At 35.6% G+C, this 19511-nt stretch overlaps 1 protein-coding gene across 1 annotated transcript in view; it reads right to left on the bottom strand.

Annotated features, from left to right (window-relative positions):
- LOC148954393 (sphingomyelin phosphodiesterase 4) overlaps positions 1 to 19511 on the bottom strand; it is a 90903-nt gene that overhangs the window by 4726 nt on the left and 66666 nt on the right. The window contains exons 8-10 of the mRNA XM_089087077.1: positions 17606 to 17733; positions 8138 to 8274; positions 3824 to 3968 (exon numbers count right to left, since the gene is read on the bottom strand). Coding sequence (XP_088943203.1) covers positions 3824 to 3968; positions 8138 to 8274; positions 17606 to 17733 — 410 coding nt within the window. The remainder of the gene's footprint in view (positions 1 to 3823; positions 3969 to 8137; positions 8275 to 17605; positions 17734 to 19511) is intronic.

Here is a 19511-nt window from a genome sequence, read left to right on the forward strand (position 1 = left end):
GAGATCCATCAGGCTTGGGTATTTTTAGCTCACTGTTAACTGACTTGCCAGTCATTTGTTTCACTGTGGAATGCCACTTCCGACTGCTACTTTAGACAAGGGGTACTACCTTTTCCCGAACATAATTTCTTCGCTTTAAACGATTGACGGCCACGATTCGATTTCTAAGTTTCGCCACCGCGGCTATTTGTCCGGAACTGTGCAGCTTGCACCTCATCTTGATCATTTGTTTGAGATCGCTTGTGATCCATGGCTTATCGGACTCACTTACCACTACAACTTTAGTGGGAAAAAACTTGTGAAACATCTCTAACAGAAGAGAGTTAAACTGCTGAACTTTGCTATTCAGGTTTACTATAGAACACAGGTCGTTGAAGCAGTAAGTCCCGATCCACCGACCGAAATCGCAGATAGATTGAGAGTTAAGCGTACGAATAGTCACTTTGGTTCTTTTTGGCTTCGGTTGGTTATTTTTGGCTTGCCAGAGAATTACATAATGATCTGAACTCTGGAGAGGACCTAACGACCGAGGGGAGTAATAATTGTCACTCATGTTTGTAAAAATTAGGTCTAGAGTACTGCCCCTCTGGTGCGTAGCAATGGTAACTACCTGCTTCAGATCAAGGACAATAGATACCCATAGTCTGTTCGTCTGGTTAAAATCGCCAGCTATTATGAAGCCAGGATAGGCATGGGCACGACGAAGTTTATCGATGTAGGTCTGTAAGTAGCTGATAAGCTCTTTCCTATTTTTTGCACTCTCTGGGTAATACACAGATGCAATTATCAAACATGAGAACTTTTTTTGATAGTTTGGATGGCTTGCACTCTACCCAGACAACTTCGTGACACGAATCGGTTGGTATATTTAACAGCTTAGATGAAATGTCATTACGAATATAGATACCAACGCCACCACCTTTTCTACTCAAGTCTCTATCACGGCGAGTGTTGAAATAGCTAGTGTAGCCTTTTATTCTACCCATTTCATCAGTGATATCCCAGCATTCGGTAACTGCGGCAATAGGAACACTCACTTCTCTCAGCAGTATCTCCATCTCGTCAACCTTATTTGTTAAGGATCGGGCATTACACAGAATGAAATTCGGAAGCTTTGCCTGAGCTGATAACTGTTCAGGACGTAATAGCGGGGGAAGTTCATCAGAGGAACACGGTAAGATCGGCTGCAGCTGTGATGGAGAAAGAGTGAGAGGAATTTCGTACCTTTGCAAACATCTTATTTTCACAAGAGTCCTTGGTTCACATACAGCCGTCCTCCGGTCAGAAACACGTTCCTCAGAAACATGAACGGGTATGGCCGTCTGTCTGTTTCGCCACCCGCCTCTCTTTCCACGCCGTCTACGCTTTTTTTTTAAGCACCACAAGCAGGGAGTCCTCTGGTTGCCGTTTGAGTAATCCAAAAAGCCACAGACTGACAAATGTAAATGGCGTTGTAGTCAGTTGAAATGAATTAACTCTTCTTAAACATTCTTTTTGATAGGTAAAAGTCATTATGATTGCACTTAGTAAAGCTAGGGAGGCCAATTCTTTGAAAGAATGCACCATCAAAAACAGTTGAGAACTCCACACAAACAAGCTAAACTAGATTTTAGCAGCACCATCTCTATAAATCAAAATTATATGTCGATGTAGTCAGTTGAAATGAATTAAGTCTTCTTAAACATTCTTTTTGATAGGTAAAGGTCATTAAGATTGCACTTAGCAAAGCTAGGGAGGCCAATTCTTTGAAAAAATGCACCATCAAAAACAGTTGAGAACTCCACACAAACAAGCTAAACTAGAGTGGCGCAAAAGCAGCTGTAATAGCGCTAGCAGCACCATCTCAAGCTGTTTATTAAAATGATTGTGCTTTTAATGCTAGAGTTTACTTTTCTTCTGTATTTATAAAATACTCTAGATGATTTCAGCCTATACCATTGTTTGGACTGTTACATCTAGAGTATTTATAAAATACTCTAGATGATTTCAGCCTATACCATTGTTTGGACTGTTCCAGGCCTCACCTTCCTGAACTTGATGGTCTTTTCTTAATTTCTTGTACGGCTCACGTTATAGCAACTTGGAATTTTTTTTTTTCAAACTTCCCGTTGCATTTGCAAAAGCCTGGTAAACTTTCTTAGTTCACTTTCTGACAAATAAAACGATAAAAGCAGAAAAAGTAGACTTGTTAGTTAACTAAGCTTCGTTAAATCGAACGAAACTCATGACACTTATATAATTGTTCAATGACAAACAAATACACTTAAAAACAATAGGGATTTTTTTTCAAGACAGTGGAATACAATTCAGTGTATATTTCGGCCCTATGTCCAAGGGCCGTCCTCAGCACAACATCAATATATATATATATATATATATATATATATATATATATATATATATATATATATATATATATATATATATATATCATAACACATATATATATATATATATATATATATATATATATATATATATATATATATATATATACATATATATGTATATATATGTATACATATATATACATATATATACATATATATATATATATATATATATATATATAACACTTACATCAAAATGCGAACTTAAAAACTAAAAACTAAAAATGTTTTAAAAATGTTTTAAAACAGCTTTTAAAAGTTTTTTTAAAAAACTTTTAAAAACAGCCCTAGCATCATTACTTCAACAATCTGTAGAATCGATCAGGTATTTTGGTAGTTTTGTTACAATCTCCAATTGGAATTAACCGACATGGGCTAGCTTTGGAGAGCATTACATCATTGCTTCATCTTGAGAACTACAAGAGCATCAAAAAAAAATTTAAAATGGACAGTTGATCAGTGACCGTATAATTTTTCATCAGGAGGGCCCCAAATGAGTTAACAACAAATTAAATTATTGATCTATTGATCAAACACCAATCATCGTCATCTGAAGAACCTGCTGAAGAGAATCAAAAAAGCAATTTACCACTGTTCATTGACAATTAATCAGATAGCCAATCGTTATTCATCCGGTGAGTCCTATTTTCTACTTCGGCTAATCCTAAATTAATTGCATTCATAGGCAATTTGCTGTATAAGCATCCTAGAGTTCCCAGCTCCCTCTAACTATGACAATGCATAGAATTCCAAATTGCTAGTTTTTATGAAAAAATGTTTACATCCATGAAAATGAACTGTAAAGATATTACTTGTCGTTTTTTATTCTACTTTTATAAGTCTAAAAAAAATACAAACGAAATTAAAAAAAAACATTCCACCTTTAAAGACGCATCCAAAAGCGAACATGCGTTCACAAAATCAAAATTTGATGGCCTGTAAAGTTTAAATTCATTATTCCATTATTAATTATAATTAAGTATTGCCAACTGCATAATTAATTATAAATTATATCTTATTAAATTAACTACACTCAAGAATAGTCCCAGACTTTGATACCAAACTCACAAAATTGAAGCAAAATCCTTGATGTGAAAACATCGTCACTACAAGACTGCAGTTTTCTGGGCAGCCATGTACGCAGGAGTCTCCCCCCCCCCAACGGAATCAAAAATGTTTGCAACTTTCTTTATAATTTGATATATTCTGCAGTCCTCCCCCCCCCCCAAACAAACATACTCTTTAATGCCAAAATAAACCACTACCATAATAGTTGGTATACCATTGGTATTCCGGATCCACCCCCTCCCCACCGGACACAAAATCCAATGTAAAATATTGTTAGCAATAAACAACGATAACAACTTAAAACCCTACAATTTAATCGATACCATAGACGATATAAATGATGAGAAAACAATATATCGACTTACTCTACTATTGAGGCTGTCTGAAATGGCAGTGAAGAGCTTTACGAAAAAAGGCTGCTCATACGACGTCACCGGTGCTTTATCTGGGTTTCCTCTGTAGGCCACATCAAAACGACGAACAGGCACTATTCCACGTGGACGCCTATCCCTGAAATTATAAGAAGCAAAATTAGTTTCATTATATATAAATAAACGATAACGACGCTTTATTTTTTTTAACTATGTTATCTATTTTTCATATGTTAAATTTGTTAAAACAATATATTTAATGTTACGCAAAAATAGTTTACTAAAGTATTACTAGCAGTGTATATTACACTAGACTATACTTCCATTAGGCTAGCTTCTTACCGAGGAAGATACACTATGTCAAGTGAAAACGACCTAGCTATGCATCTATGTGAATTGCGCCCTCACAAGTGTATATGAAGGCAAAATTGTCCGAAGTCTTACAAAAAATTTATAGAACAAAAAATACGAAATACATGTCGTTTAAAATTTTTATGCCGTCGCTGTTTAAATTTGCCTTTAAAAGTCTTAAATTTCTTTAAAAATACTTCTCATTGAAATCAAACGGTCCCTTTGCCTGAGCAGTCTTTCTTAAACAATCATAACAAGAAGTCAAAGTTTAGTGGAAAGAGGGAGGTTTGAGGAAGGGGCAGCATTCACCATATATGGAATGATTTATGTTTCCTTTAAGTTTTAATGTTAGTCCTTATCAGTTATAAAAACTTGGTTTTCTTTTATTTAGTTTCTGACCGTTTTTCAAATCATGCCAGGAAATCAACCACCCCTTCCCCCCATGTGAAAATAACCTGGAAAATTCCCTCTGGAAACTTTCCTAACATGGAAATTTCTCCTTTGAATTTGCGAGCTCAGTGAAACAATTTTAAAGTGTTTCCGTCGCCTCTAAATACATGTCGTCACTGTTGCGGCTAAAGATCATAAGTGGCATTTTCAAACGTCTGAAACACTTGCAAAAACCGTGGCTAAGATGCATTCAGAGGGAGAATCCGCAGGGCAATATATGCTCAATCACGCTTCAATCCTCATCTGTATTATCCTGCTGATTCTCCCTTTGAGAACAGCTTAGCAAGTGGTTTTTGGCAATTGCCCTAGACGTGTGTGACTTTTAGGCGTCTATAACAAATTATAATCTATAACAAATCTCAAATCTATAACAAAGTATACAATCTAACCTAAAACACATATCTAAAAAATATAATCTATAAATTATAGAGAAATGTAAATAAGCACATTTTTACCAGAGTCCAATTACGAAGCTTTCCTTTTATTCTTAGCACTTTTTATGGCAGGAATACATATTTTCAGCTCAAATCTGAAACAGTGGGTAGCCAAATATTCACTCACATGGGGGCAATTTTTTAATCAGGTGACGCAAAATCAGACTGCCAAAATAAACTGGGTTTCATACCATATTGGAGCTTTCAGAGAGTAATAAGGGTAGCCTATTGACTCATTACCTCAGATAATAAGAGGTTGAAAATTTACCCAGCTTACACTCTACTTGAAGTTGTTTAGTAATTAATTATAAATTTCCTTGTGATTACAAGTGATGTCATACATGCAGTCCCCAGACGGCATATAACTCGTGGACTAATGTTTACTTGTCTCCCACAGTTTTCAGCCCTGATTATGATCTCCTATGCGACAGTTTTGGATATTTAACGAAAAATATACATACACGAATTACTGAAGTATTAATTAGTTAGCGTTTAAGGTCAATTAGAAGACGCTAATTTACAGTACACGTTTTCTTTACGTTTTTCTGTTTTAATAAATTTGGCCCGTTTTTGACATTACTCTAGTCAAACAAAAATATTAAATATTAATTACAAGGAAAGCTTTCATGGCTTAAAGAACACGTAAAGCTTTACATATCCCCTACCAATGGATATTAAAACTGCGAGCAATTAATGTTTGAGGGTCTGACTCAGTAAGCGAACTGAGACATCTCAAGTCGGACGGACCGGGCTGAACAATCCAACAAAGCAGTGTTTTACTGGTTAAAAGGTCTACTGGCAAGGGGCGGAGGCCAATTGTGCAATCAAAGTGAGGAGAGGCACCATGGCATGCAATGTGGGCCCTTTGCTAATCAAGAGCTGACGAAGTTGACTATTTGGCTCCTTCTTAATCAATAAAAGGTAACTAACACTTCTTAATAAATAAAATATAACTAGACTTAGATTACAAACCAACAATGCTTATCTCAGTTCCACGGCCCTTTAATCAGGAAGAACAATGAAGAGTTGGGGGAGAGCCATACAGAGGCTTAGCAAAGCCCCTCCTGTTTACCTCAACCATATTTCTCCAGGTATCCATTTAGAGCTGGTCAACTCTGGCTGAGCTTAGAGTTTCGCCACTGACCCCGTCCCGTCCCAATAATCGGCGACGGCAGGACTCAAGCCCCATCTTTCAATATGAATTTCATTGTTTTTTCATGTTTTTCACTCCAGTGGCTTTAGGCTAAATTGAGGGTAAGGATTGAAGAAAAAAATCACCAACACCATCTAGCATTTGGTGTCTCGTATTTTTTTTTTTTTTTTTTTTTTTTTTTTTTTTTTTTAGTGTAATTAATTTCAAAAAGCTTTTTCCACAGAGAAAACTTTTAAAAGAAATTCTAAGAGATACATTAAACCAAAAAGAGCAAAAATAACATAAAATAATTATTCAACTGTAAAACTACTATAAATCACCATCAATAAAATAAATAAAACCCAAAAGGAAAAGAAATTTCACAGAATAACCAAATCAAGTTAAAAAAAAAAAGCGGAAACTACCACAAAGAGCATCAGGACTAGGGCCCCCTATGCCTTCTAATGACCAGACATAATTTGCACTTCACTGAAAATAATCTGTATTTCGAGCTATGTGTTTTTATTTCTCATAACACCCAAAAAGCAAAGATAAAAATCACCATCATAACCCAATTACTGTAATAAAAAAAAACGGAATGTGGATTGACAATTTAATATACATACTGATTTTCGTTCCTAGAAGTTTTTATAGTCTCGGATGTATTACAGCTATAAAATAAAAAACGTTTAAAATGTATGTTTTTAGTGAATGCAAATTATGTTCTGATTTTTAGAACGCACAGGAGGCATAAGCCTTAGGATTGGAAAAATTAGTGTAATAGTAAGTGTCTGTCCTCAGTTTCCGAAAAAAAAACACGATTGTGAAGTTTGAAAAAATGGCGAGAGAAGCCAAAAGTTAGAGGGTACTGGTAATATTTTTGGACACTAGTGCCAGTTCTTACTATTATAGATGTTACCCATTATCTTTACTAAATAACTTAAAAAAGAAAGAGAAAATGTCAAGAGGTACAAAAAGATCAACAACAAAAATCAAAAGTAGCAAGTACCACTTTGAAAATGAACATATTTAGATAAATGGAACTGTCAAGAAACAAAATCACTGGTTAAAAAGAACCGATAAAACACGATTTTTTTCCTCAAATTATGATATCTTTCGAATTATGATATCCCTTAATTTACTGTTTGTTTAGGTTTGTTTTGTTTTTATTTTTTCATGAGGACTTTTATTTGCATTTTTTTACTCATTATTTTCTTTTTTGCTTTATTTCCTTTTTCCAATCAAAATATATGTATAGTATTTTCCCTTTTTTCACTTCCTCGTTTTCCTCCTTTACAAAATTCCAATTGTTTTTTTCTTCTTTACAAATTTTTTCATTTTGTTGCCAAAGTAAAATTTTCTTTTGGTAGGAGTCTACTGGCTTTCTTTTTAGTTTTTCCATTATAGTATTATTTTCCAAACTTTCTTGGCTGGGAGGAAGAATATGACGGTGAAAGTCAGACTGTAGACATATAAGTCAATCTTAAATCTACAATGTATATCCGCCTCATTTCCAAGCAAGTCAGACGAAGCTTATTAAAATCATTTTCATAAGTAACAAAGGAAGAACAAAGACTGATTTTTAAGGCTCATTAATACTCTCAATCCCAGATGTCTGATCTTCGGTTAGACATAGATACCAAACAGACAAGCATGATCAAGTGAGGTCCGAGCATAAGAATATTAGTTCTTAAAAAAAGTCTTTAGAATACTAAATCTCTTAAGCTGAGAAGAGGATTTCAGCAAATAGAGATTAGTTCACAATCAAAGCATATAAATGCCTCCCGTAAAATCAGATTGCAATTTGATACTTGTCTTTTATTTTAACATTTTACACCAGCATTGTTTGCAGCATAAGACGAACCGAAATCCATTTTGAAAATGGATCATTTTGCAAAAGCAGCTTATTTGAAAACGAAAAAATCTGAAAGGAGTCATTACCCAAAAGGAGTCTGATCATCAGGCACTTGCGTCATCATAGTTGTACCAGAAACATCGCCTCTAGGAGGTGTGCCATTGACACTCATAGCAGAAATATCCGATGGCTCTCTCTCAACGTCAATTTGCGGTACTTCAAGCTAAAATAAATACGGCGTTGATTCCATATAAAAGCTGAAAGAATAACAAACACAAACGGGAATGGAAGTTGGAATTAGATTGTTTGTATCACTTATGGCATGGTTTTTGGCACTTCCAATTACTGAATAATATACTACTAGTCTTAGTAATGGGAACTTCGTGGGAGAGTGTAAACAGGGAGGCTCTGAATAGATTGGGATGGAATAGTAGCGTGCGCAGCTGTGCTGGCCTCAGGCGGCTTTGTGCTACGGAGAGCTGTTAGTACCAGTAGTCTTAGCAGTTAGGTAATTACTAGCTGTATAAGAGGTTAGATAGGAATTCTTTGGATAAACATCACTTCATAGACTACGAAGCGGACAATGACTTTGCACTTATCCTCAATGGAGGTATAAAGAAATGCCCACCTCAGCTGGGTGTTGTCCCATAATTTTGGTCTCTTAATAAAAACAAAAATTGCGAAGAAGAGAAAAAGAGGACAATAACGGCCAGTGAAAAAATTAGGAAACTATGCAAATATTTCGGTCAAGACCTCCGCTTGACCGTCCTCGGTGCAGAACAATACCGATAAAAATATAAAAATCAAAGCTTAAAATAAAAACAAAACTAAAATAAGATGACTCTTTCAGAGTAACGGTGAAAGGGTAACTGAAAAAAAAAAACAAGAGTAAATAGCATTTCACAATTTCATCTTACGTAAAGCACTCTTAAAAGCTATCTTTTGCCAGGTAGGGTATTATCAAAGTTTCTATTTGATTGCGAAACGTGATTTTGCGGACGGATGTAAAAACGATCGGAATTAATAATTTCATCATAAATGGGACTTGGAAAAATTTCTCCCGTGTCTCTAATGAGGGAGACCTTTAGGTGAATGTGCTTCTTTCTTTCAACTGCCTCCCTGAAAACTTGCATGAGACCTTTAACAGGGGCAATAACGGACCCTAAATTTTGCTTGCCTCAAACACGAGTAAATTTCACAGAGATAGTTTCCAGTGTGGAAGCGGCTATATTTGGTTCACGAGGTGTTGTGGAAAATCCAGATTCTCAAAAATCTAAGAAAAAATAAGTGCCATTTATGATGAAATTATTAATTCCGATTGTTTTTTTTACATCCGTCCGCAAAATTATGTTTCGCAATTCAATAGAACCTTTGAAAAAACTACTCTACCTGGTAAACGATTAGCTTTTAAGAGTGCTTTTCGTAAGATGAAATTGTGAAATGCTATTCAGTATTGTTTTTTTTTTTTTTTTTTTTATTTCACTTACCCTTTCACCGTTACTCTGAAAGAGTCATCTTATTTTAGTTTTCTGTTTGTTTTAAGCTTTGGTTTTTTATATTTTTATCGGTATTATTCTGCACCGAGGACGGTCAAGCGGAGGTCTTGCCCGAAATATTTGCATAGTTTTCTAATTTTTTCACTGGCCGTTATTGTCCTCGTTTACTCTTCTTCGCAATTTTTTGTTTTGTCATGATTAGCCAGTGTGGCCTCAGAAATTATTTAGTCTCTTAATGCATTAACATGCATTTCCCTTTGATCTTTACTATTCACTGCGATTTTAACAACGGTCAAAGTACCATCGGAATGGAAATGCAACACACTCATCAATATATTCAAAAAAAGGGGATGCTACTGTGTCAGGCAACTGGCGGGCTATAAGTCTACCCTCAATACCTAGAACGATACTCTCTCATATGATCTTAATGAGCAACCGAACACAAATCGATCAATGCCTGAAAAATGAACAATATAGTTTCCGGCCTAACCACTCATATGCGGACCTTTAATTCAATCTTAGACTTTTAACTGAAGAAAGCAAAAAATGGCGTGAGCAGATCTATAAGATCTTTGTGAACTTTGAGAAGGCTATTTGCTGCGTTGGTCGTGATAGTCTATGGAATACTCTCCTCTATTATAGGAAACTGAGAAAATAATGATGCTGATTACCCCCATGTATGAGAATGCCACATCAGGTCACCTGAGGGCCAAACTCATTTTTTTCGGAATCTATTAGAAGTAAAACCAGGATATGTTCTATCGCCGCTACTTTTTTTTCTGATAATGACTGATTACATCCTGTGAAGCACAGTGACAAGAGGCACCAGATTAAGCACCGAAGTTCAGGTCAACGATATAAATATTGAAGGCGAAATAGCAGTGGTTGAGTTAAGTTAACAACGACTTCAACAACTACTAGATGAAATTACGGCAAAGGCCAGCTCTCTTTGTCTGCGGGTGAATGTAGTGAAAACCAAAAGCATGGCAGCAAGTGCATCTCCATCCAAATGTTCATTAAATGTATCGACCAAGATTTTGAACAAGTTTTTCAGTTCAAGTAAAAAGGAAATATCATCAAGAACACTGTCTCGACAGTGAGAGAAGTGCTCACCAGAACAGGGCAAGCAATAGAGGAGAGTCGGGGCTTTTGAAAACTCGTCTCTCAAGAGACTATTGAATATTTACTGGTCACAAAATACGACAAATTAGTCCATCCGTAAGAACCCATGACAACCTCTACTGACAGGCATCGTCAGATTTCGACGCAAAGATATTTGGGACACATTCTCCGTATGTGCGACCATAGACTTCCAAAAACTGTTCTATTTTGGCAACCAACAGGAGGTCGTAACTGAGGGAGACCCAATAACCCACTACATTGGACCTACTAGAGAGATCTACGCAACCGAGGCACCTCAATTCAACCAGAAAGGGATTACAATACTGCAGTACCCAACCTGAAAGATGGTTGACGGCTCATTGATGGCATGGCCGCCTTAGTAGGCACAGGCTTGACTTAATCTTATTAGCGTAATGAGTGACTTAATCTCCATCGTCATAAATTTGGAGGAGCAAAGAAATAAAGGTACGTGCTTCAGATTCTGCAGGACCATACTTGTTGCTATGGAAGATTTAAAAAACAATACTAAGAACACAAAATGTATAAAATTGGCACACCAAAAACTTTAATTTGATCAACTCCAAAAAATGACAAGTGGCGGAGGGAATCCAAAAAGAAGATTCATAACTCGTTTTTATTCCAGTTCACCAATCATAAATTGGAAACAAAATCCAGAATGTTTTAATGTTTTTTGCGTCCTTGAGAATAAAGATTAGTCTTAAGTAAATTTCAAATAAATTTAATGAAATTGACGTCTAAAAACGTCTATTCAGTATAGTACAGCCCAAAACTTTATATAAAAATCTTTATTTCTTAAGGACATCCCTGCGACTATAAGAGGTTAAGAATCAATAAAATACCACGTGGCTAAAACCTCAAAATATTCAAAAAATAGACTTGGCCAAGTTATCCTTTTATTTTATACATAATTTATTTAAAATCAATTTATTTTATACATAAAATGTACTATTATAGTACATTTTATGTGAGCCTATGCAAAGGGTATGAAAATGAAGCATTCTTTCCGCTCCGTCAAAGATAGTCAACAGAGCTCAAAATGAGGGGAAAACATTATTAACAAAGGGAAATTTAATTAGTTGGCAATAACATAATATATAGAATCAATTTTAAAATTAAATCATATTTTATATTTAAAAAAAAAATTCCATTAGAAACATCGAAGAGCCGAATTCGTGTTTCAAAATAAAAAACAAAAACAGGACGAAAATACAATAAAAAATATTAACTACAATACACTTAAAACTAACTAAAGGATGGAAAAACTAAATCAACAACGAATTCATTCGTTGAACTTGTTTAAAATCATATTTTACCAAATTCGTCCAAAAAAAAATATGCAGTATACATACGGTACATGGGTTATAAACATGTCAAAAGATTAAAAACAAGTAAAATTCACTATAATAAAACAAAATAATAATTAAAAAAGTTAAAAGGATCATCAAAAAGGTACAAAGGAAAAGGTACAAAGGAAAGGTACAAAGTGAACGCCTATACAAGGGAAGAGAGAAACTGGCGGAATGTGTTGTTAATTCAAGATTTTCTTCTGCTTGTTTCTAGTTTTCATTCTTATAGTTTAAGACTTTCGAACGAATTCAGACTACCTAAGCCTGTGACAACTAGGTCAATGTTTTGTATCTGCCATGTTAGCCCTCGTGCTTGGAATAGTCTGCCAGAAGGGATAAAGAAGGTGACGGATGTTTCTGAATCTAGAAGTCTGTTAAAAGAACATTGTTATAGGGTATATGGGAGTGTGTGAGTCAGTTCTCCGGTCTATTTTGCCTTTTGTTTGCTAATGTTTTTGTTTTTTTTTTTATTTTTGTGGTTGGTTGATGGATTGAGAAGGACAAGGATTAATATGTTGAATATTGAGAATTGAAGAGATTTTATTGAGTAGGGGTGGTATAGTCGCTTATTAGTTATTTTTATGTGATAGGTTTTTTTTCTTTTTTTTGTTGTTTCATTTTTTTTTTTTTTTTTTTATGCCTAGTTGGGGTAGTGATCTCCTTTACAAGCTTAGCTTCTGGATTTTGTTATTTTTGGTTGATGAATAAACCCTTATTATTTAAAAGAAAAAAAATAATCATTTACATGATTTAGGGGGCAAAGGTCATTTTTCCATATCTGGAGGTAAAGCAGCGAATGGGGGACAAAATAGGAGCGGGCTTAGGAGCAGTTCATGGCAAGCAAAATGTGCATGGGGAGTATCTTTTTGGGTAAGATGTTTTACGTGCGAGGAATTGTCATTTCAATTTTTGAAAATAGGGGAACAGCGTAGCATTCATGGACTCAAGCGTATCTAACCTAGCTTTCTTTTAAAGAAGAGGATATAGAATTTTGCCTTCTCTGAAAATTATTTATATAAAATCAGGTCAATTCTATCAGGTACTTAGCATTTGATGGGCAACTTTAAACTTAATAAATATTTGGAATCAGCATAAAAGTGGATTCATCCGTCAGCTTATAAGTATTAGTTGTAAGTGGTTTTTCATTAAGTGGGTTTTTATTGCGAGCCAGATTTTCTGTTGTTTTGCTTTTTGTTTTTGTGTATTTCGGTGAGGCCCATTATTAGTCGTTTGGATGGATTCATGTTCTGACTCTTCCCGGGACATGCCAGGGTACAAAAAAAGATAAGCATATACCAGATGAGGGCGAGTAAAGGAAATATAAATCCTTAAAGCATGAGAAGGGGGGATTTCAAACTTATCTATGAGCTTAAGCAGGGAGACAGACACATTATTTCTGCGAATAATATTTTCAATATGGATACGCCACTTTAAATTAGAAGAGATTGTGACACCAAATGATTGAATGGAGGACACATAAATTTTAGGAGGAATAAAATTAAGAAAATACGGTGGGAATACAAGACAGCAAGTTGGAGACATCATGTGCAATGTCATTGAGGATACTCATATGGTTACTCATTAAATTTTTATAGCAGCCTTCAACGACTGTTAGATTATCGATTAATCTCCATCCAGAGAGTATGGGTAACTTATAAAAGTGGAAACTGGCGCTAGTCTCGACAAAACATACTATCAATGCCATCTAGTGTTTGGCGACACTTGGTATTTGTTCAAGCTTTGTAATCGTTTTTTTTTATGAACTGAGACCAAGTACGTATTTGCTGATCTAATTTTACCAATTAAACTAGCTAATTGATTATTATTATTGTTGCACTTATTTCGATTATTCTTATTTCGCCAAACGCCAGATGCCAGCTGCTACCTTATTGTCGATACTACCACTAGTTCCCACTCTTATAAGTTACCCACATTCTCAATTTCCATCTGTCAGGAATTCCATCAGCGAAACTGTTAATCGTAACTGGAAAAAAGAGAAGGCCTGGGAGACTGGGAGTAATCCACTGTGGCCAGGTAGAGGATTAGAATTAGGAATCAGATATTTGACTAGTTGTGATCTATTTGATAAAAAGGACCCAACCGATTTCACAAGGGAAAAGTTGATATTAAATTCAGTAACACGTTTCTCTACTAATATATGGTAGTTATCGAGGTCAATTGCTTTTTGGAAATCGAGGAAAATTAGGTTTAGACAAGCATTAGTCTTTTCAAGAATTTTCCAATGGATGATAAGATAAATAAGGTAGTGGAAACTCGAAGTGGGTTTATGTTCCCGAACTGCCTCGGATTCTTGGGAATCCATCTTATGAAAAATTCCGACCCCCCTGTACTAGAAAGAAAAACTGCAGACACTTTTTAATACACTTTACCCACGAAAATAAATAAATAAAAAATTGGCAGAATTCATGTGATGTGTTTATTACCCATTCAAACCCTATACTTCTTCCTCACTATAAGCCTGCTAGGATGAGACTGGAAAACTAAGTATCGTTGGAGAAAAGCCCTTTATGCGGCTCAATTGCCAAATTAACTCACTTCATAATTAAACAAAAAAGAACATTAATTCTTTTGGAAATTTTATTCATAAACGGACAAAGTTAATTTTTAAGAAAACAATTAAGCTTAGATTTCCGTATACATTTAGTCACATTGGCTTTTCAAAAAATAGCTTAGTATCAACTCAGAAGAGTTGACACTCAGAATAGAGAAAGAGAATAGAGAATGATACTTTTCATAGAGAAAGTCAGGTGGCTTCTTAAAAGTGACTTAGTATTCAATAAGAAAACATTTTTTGTTTTGATTTCCCTCTTGGACTGTGATTTCCTTCTACATTTAGTTTCCTTATCACGGTTTCCTTTTACATTTGATTTCCTTATTGTGATTTCCTTTTACATTTGATTGCCTTACATTTTTGTGAGCATGCACAATTGATGTACACATGAATTAATCCCGAATTCAAAATACGAATAGGAGGATTTTGTTTATGGTATAAAACTTTCCCACCCAGTATAGCTTTCCAAAAGCCATCTCTCAGGTTTGTGTCAGAGGAAGAACAATAGCTGTAACAAAATATCTAGCAGCCTAATGGCAAAAAAAGATAACCGTATAATTGCAAAAGAAGGATAATTACGTAATTACAAAAATAAAGTTTAGGCATTCCTCCAGTTTCCCTCTTTGAGCAAAGAACCCAATGATATAAATGCATATCGTGTTATGTTTAAAGAAGTTAGATTTTTACGTCAAATTTCCTGCAGTCAAAAATGTAATATTAAACAAAACAGGCTGACTGACGAAAAGAAGAAATATTGCACAACACACAGCTTCCGTAATTACGGTAAAACATCCAAAACAATTCACAATTACGTAGCCTAGAAAATATCACGGATAATTTTCAAAAAACAAATACCTTTCAATGACAAAAGTGGTTTTTGGTTATTTAGGGGCAGTGATCCTTTTTTTTTAGAATCCCTTTAATAAAGAACAAGAGTTGAGGATGGAGAATATATTATAGCAGACTTTACTAAAGCATATTTTAGTATAGAGCTGGTCAAATCATTCTCTACTAAAGTAGGCAGGTACATAGGAGGTGGGGTTGTCGGGCCCAGCCCATCCCCCCAAATATTTCGAGATTTTCATAAAATTTCACATATTTCACATTTATTTGGTTCGATTTTCATTCGCACCCTCTCATTAAATAAAACAGACTAAAAAGCAGGGCCGTATCCATTTTTGTTCGGGGGGGGGGGATACCCGATTTTTTTCCCGTGGACTTTGTCTAACATCCTTGAGCAACATTACGTTAGCTCGAGACCGTTAGTCCTTTTTTTTTTTTTTTTTTTTTTTTTTTTTTTTTTTTTTTTTTAGTAACACAAAAACAAGACAAGTATTTACATACAGTTAAATACTACAAGCTAATTTTTTGATTTTTTTTTTTGAGACAGCAAAAACAGTTAACGCAAAAAGAAGCCAAATAGTAGAAGTAGTCTATATATTTTTTAGTTTGTTTTTTTTTTAGCTAAAAGTAAGGGCGAATATCGATAAAACGAAATCCAGGCGACGATTTTTCTTCCCTGCAAAAATGTCGATGACCTTGTCAGGACAGATGTCAACGCCCCTATGGACTGCAAGGAGGGTTAAGCCACTCAATCGTTCTTCTCCTGTTGAATTTCTCAGCCAGGTTTTGAGCCTTCTGGATCCGAGACCGAAATGGGGCCGGAATCGTTGGTACCACGAAGGGCAAGCTGTTGCCGCCCACAAAGTATCACCGTCTCAACAATTGGTCGCAACTTCTGGCGATTTTCTTCAACCTGCGCTTTTCTCGCCGTGTCTAGTTGGTGCACGATATTGTCCTGCCTTTTCTCCGAGACAGAAATGAAGTTTTCAGCCGATACGATGAAGTTTCTATGAAACTCTGCTTGTAATTGAGCTGTAAAGCATTCTTTCGCATTCTTGCAGTTCCTGATTGGTTTAATGACAAGATTCTCCAAATACTTGTGGTATCCTCTGCCAGCTGTCTCTGACGAGAACAGAACGCAAAATCTGCAAAAAGCAGCGTCCTCAGACGGAGAGTAGGACAACCAACCGAAACGAGCGAGCCAAGTTAAGTGAAACTTCAGCTTCCGTTTTTCGGATACTGGAAAAATGTAGGAGATACCCAGAGTCCAAGGGCTCTTCAGCAAACCAAGTTTAGAATTTGCATCGAGACTGGATGATTTGTTGACAAAACGACCGATGTCATTTGCAAACAACGACAGACACTGGGTTGGTGCAGGTGCGTCGTGGTTGGTTCCAATGTGCGTGATTCAGAAGCTTCAACGATGGCTCCAGTGCTCTCCAGATCCACAGGTGTAGATGAATGCTCCGCAGACGTCCCGCTAACGCCACTGTCAGAAGCATCCTTGGTCCGCTTGGGCGCGAAAAACGACGTAATATCATACTTCCTCTTCATGTTGAAAATCGCTCTCCTCTTATCCAAATCCGAAACTGAACTGAACTAAACTGACAATCTTGCACTCTCTTATAACATTTACCTCGAGCCGCCATTAATCCAAATTTACTATGCAAGGTCTGACCTTGCATAATAAGGCGAACATGGGGTTACCTAATTGCGTAACCTGATTACAATCGTTTAGCCACAAAATTGCAATAGGATTTTTGTATGCCACAAAATGCAATAGGATAATAGCGCATATTAACCCTAATTTACTATGCAAAGTCAGGTAAACATGGGGTTACCTACGGTTACCTAGTTGCATAAGCTCATCAGAACCGTTTACTCAAAAAATGCAATAGGATTTAGTGTGGGAGCATATTTTTTTTTCTGGTAAGGTTTTGTCTTTACAGGTATTTTTAGACTAATTTTCGACTCGGTCAAAATTTTTTTTTTTTTGGGGGGGGGGGGGCCAACCGGGTAGCCCCCCCCCCCCCTAGATACGGCCTTGCTAAAAAGATATTGGTTACTTTAGTTCTTGAAAATCATTTTTCTCCTCCCCACTCCCTCACTGTCTCCCATCATAAAACATATCAAGGCTGAACTTGTTCAACTTACTTCAAAAAGAGCAGCAAGCTGGTGGACACTGGCATCCAAATGCTCATAGGCTTTCTTATATTCATCACTTTCAGATCCACCTCTTCGCTCTTCATAGAATATATAGTGAAATATCTTGCTTAAAAAACCTAAAAATATATATAATTTATTAAATAAACACACCGTCAATGGATGGGGGTTAGAGGGAGGACAAGTAAAGAAGGTTTTCTATCATATACTGGTCAATTCCATCTATCATTCATCAAAGTAGTGTCCCATTCGGCTTTTCATAAGCACCTGAGGCCTGGAGTTGACGTGTATTTAAGATGCTTTATAAACCCTTAATTAAAAGTCGTATTTCGTAGGCCTTCCCAGTGTACTATTCCTTCTTACAGCAACAGCCTTGCAAAGCCATACATATCTTTTGCAATTTAAGAAAATCAAGAATTCAATTTTTTAATGGAATTAACTTTTTCCGATAAAGAATTTTTATAACGAGAAGTAGAGCTTCAGTAAGCCAAAAACGAGCAGAGACAAAATAAATTGATACTCAAACTTTAAAAGAACAGAACCCACTATCAATGGATAATATAGTCAAAATTAAAACGAACAGAAATTACCACAGATAAGAGTAAGGCTAACGCCAGAGCCGCTCCAAGGGTTGGTAGTTCCCGGGGCAAGATTAATTACAGCGCCCCCCTCCTGATTCAAATATAAGCCAAAAATGGCGAATCAAACTAAATAATTGGATCAAAGTGGAAAATTCCAAAGCCAGGGCAACCCCCAAGCAACGGCACCCAGGGCAACTGCCCCAGTTGCCCCCTCCCCCTCCTCCTAAGAACAGTTCTCATTCTTCTGCCAGATTATTATTTGCACTTAATTGAAAATAGTTTTTATTTCGAGCAGTGTGCTTTACTTGTCGTAACTTCTAACAAGAAAGAAAGAAACTCATAACAATTTACTTCATTACTGACAAGAACAAATGAAAGACGACTGGCTGTTAAATATATAACGATACTCATTTCTTAAAATTTCAGCATTTGATTTTATCAACGCTATAAAAGAAAAAACTCTAAAATACATTTTGTTTTTAGGAAAGCTCAAATGACACTCCAGTTTTTAGAAGGCTTGGAGGGGGGGGGGGTTAACCTTGCCTCTGTTTGTGTTGGTTTATTTTCAAATTCAAATTTGATTTAATTATTTATTGTACTCTTTGTCATTTTGGATCTCATTCATTCGTTGATAATGATTTGTTTTTGTTTTAAGTTGAAATTATTATCATTTTAATTTACTTTTACTCGCCTATGGTTTACTGCCAGTTTTTTGCATTTCTTTGAAAATTTGGAAAACATTAAAAAAAAATTTCAGTTGGTTTTTGATTAACTTTATTCTTTGTATTAGTTAATAAAAGAAATATTTCTATTTTTTTGGGGGGAGGGGGTTTCTGCACACGATTTGATATTTTAGCTTACTACTTATATTTCGCACAATATTTTGCTACGAATTTCAGTAACAATTGAGCTGTAGAACTTCGGATTGATGGGTAGGGGGAATATCATTAAAATAAATGGTTTCAAAATTTGCGTAATTTTTTAGCTTCTAAAGAGCTGAAGCCATACTGATCCCAATCGTGCTACGATTTACGACCTTGAATATAGACTTGAATATCGTTAATATTTGAGTTTTTAGGACAAAATGGGTAAAATTTTAGTTTAGCTACTTTTTGCTATCTTGGCAAGAGGTTAGGTTAGGAAAATAAAACTTTCAGGGATGGGTCTGCAGACTAAAGTATGTCCTAGGAAGGTATTTTGATGTATCTACCTCTAATCCTTCTCTCTCTAGAGGGTCCTGGTATTTGCCTAGATGACAGGTCTATACCTATTGAAATTTTGACAAAACAACCTTTTTACCTTAATTTTCAGTTATC

The sequence above is a fragment of the Artemia sp. Qi Xiang Cuo genome, chromosome 3 (genome assembly GCF_049724085.1).
Source record: "Artemia sp. Qi Xiang Cuo chromosome 3, ASM4972408v1, whole genome shotgun sequence".
Taxonomy (NCBI): domain Eukaryota; kingdom Metazoa; phylum Arthropoda; class Branchiopoda; order Anostraca; family Artemiidae; genus Artemia; species Artemia sp. Qi Xiang Cuo.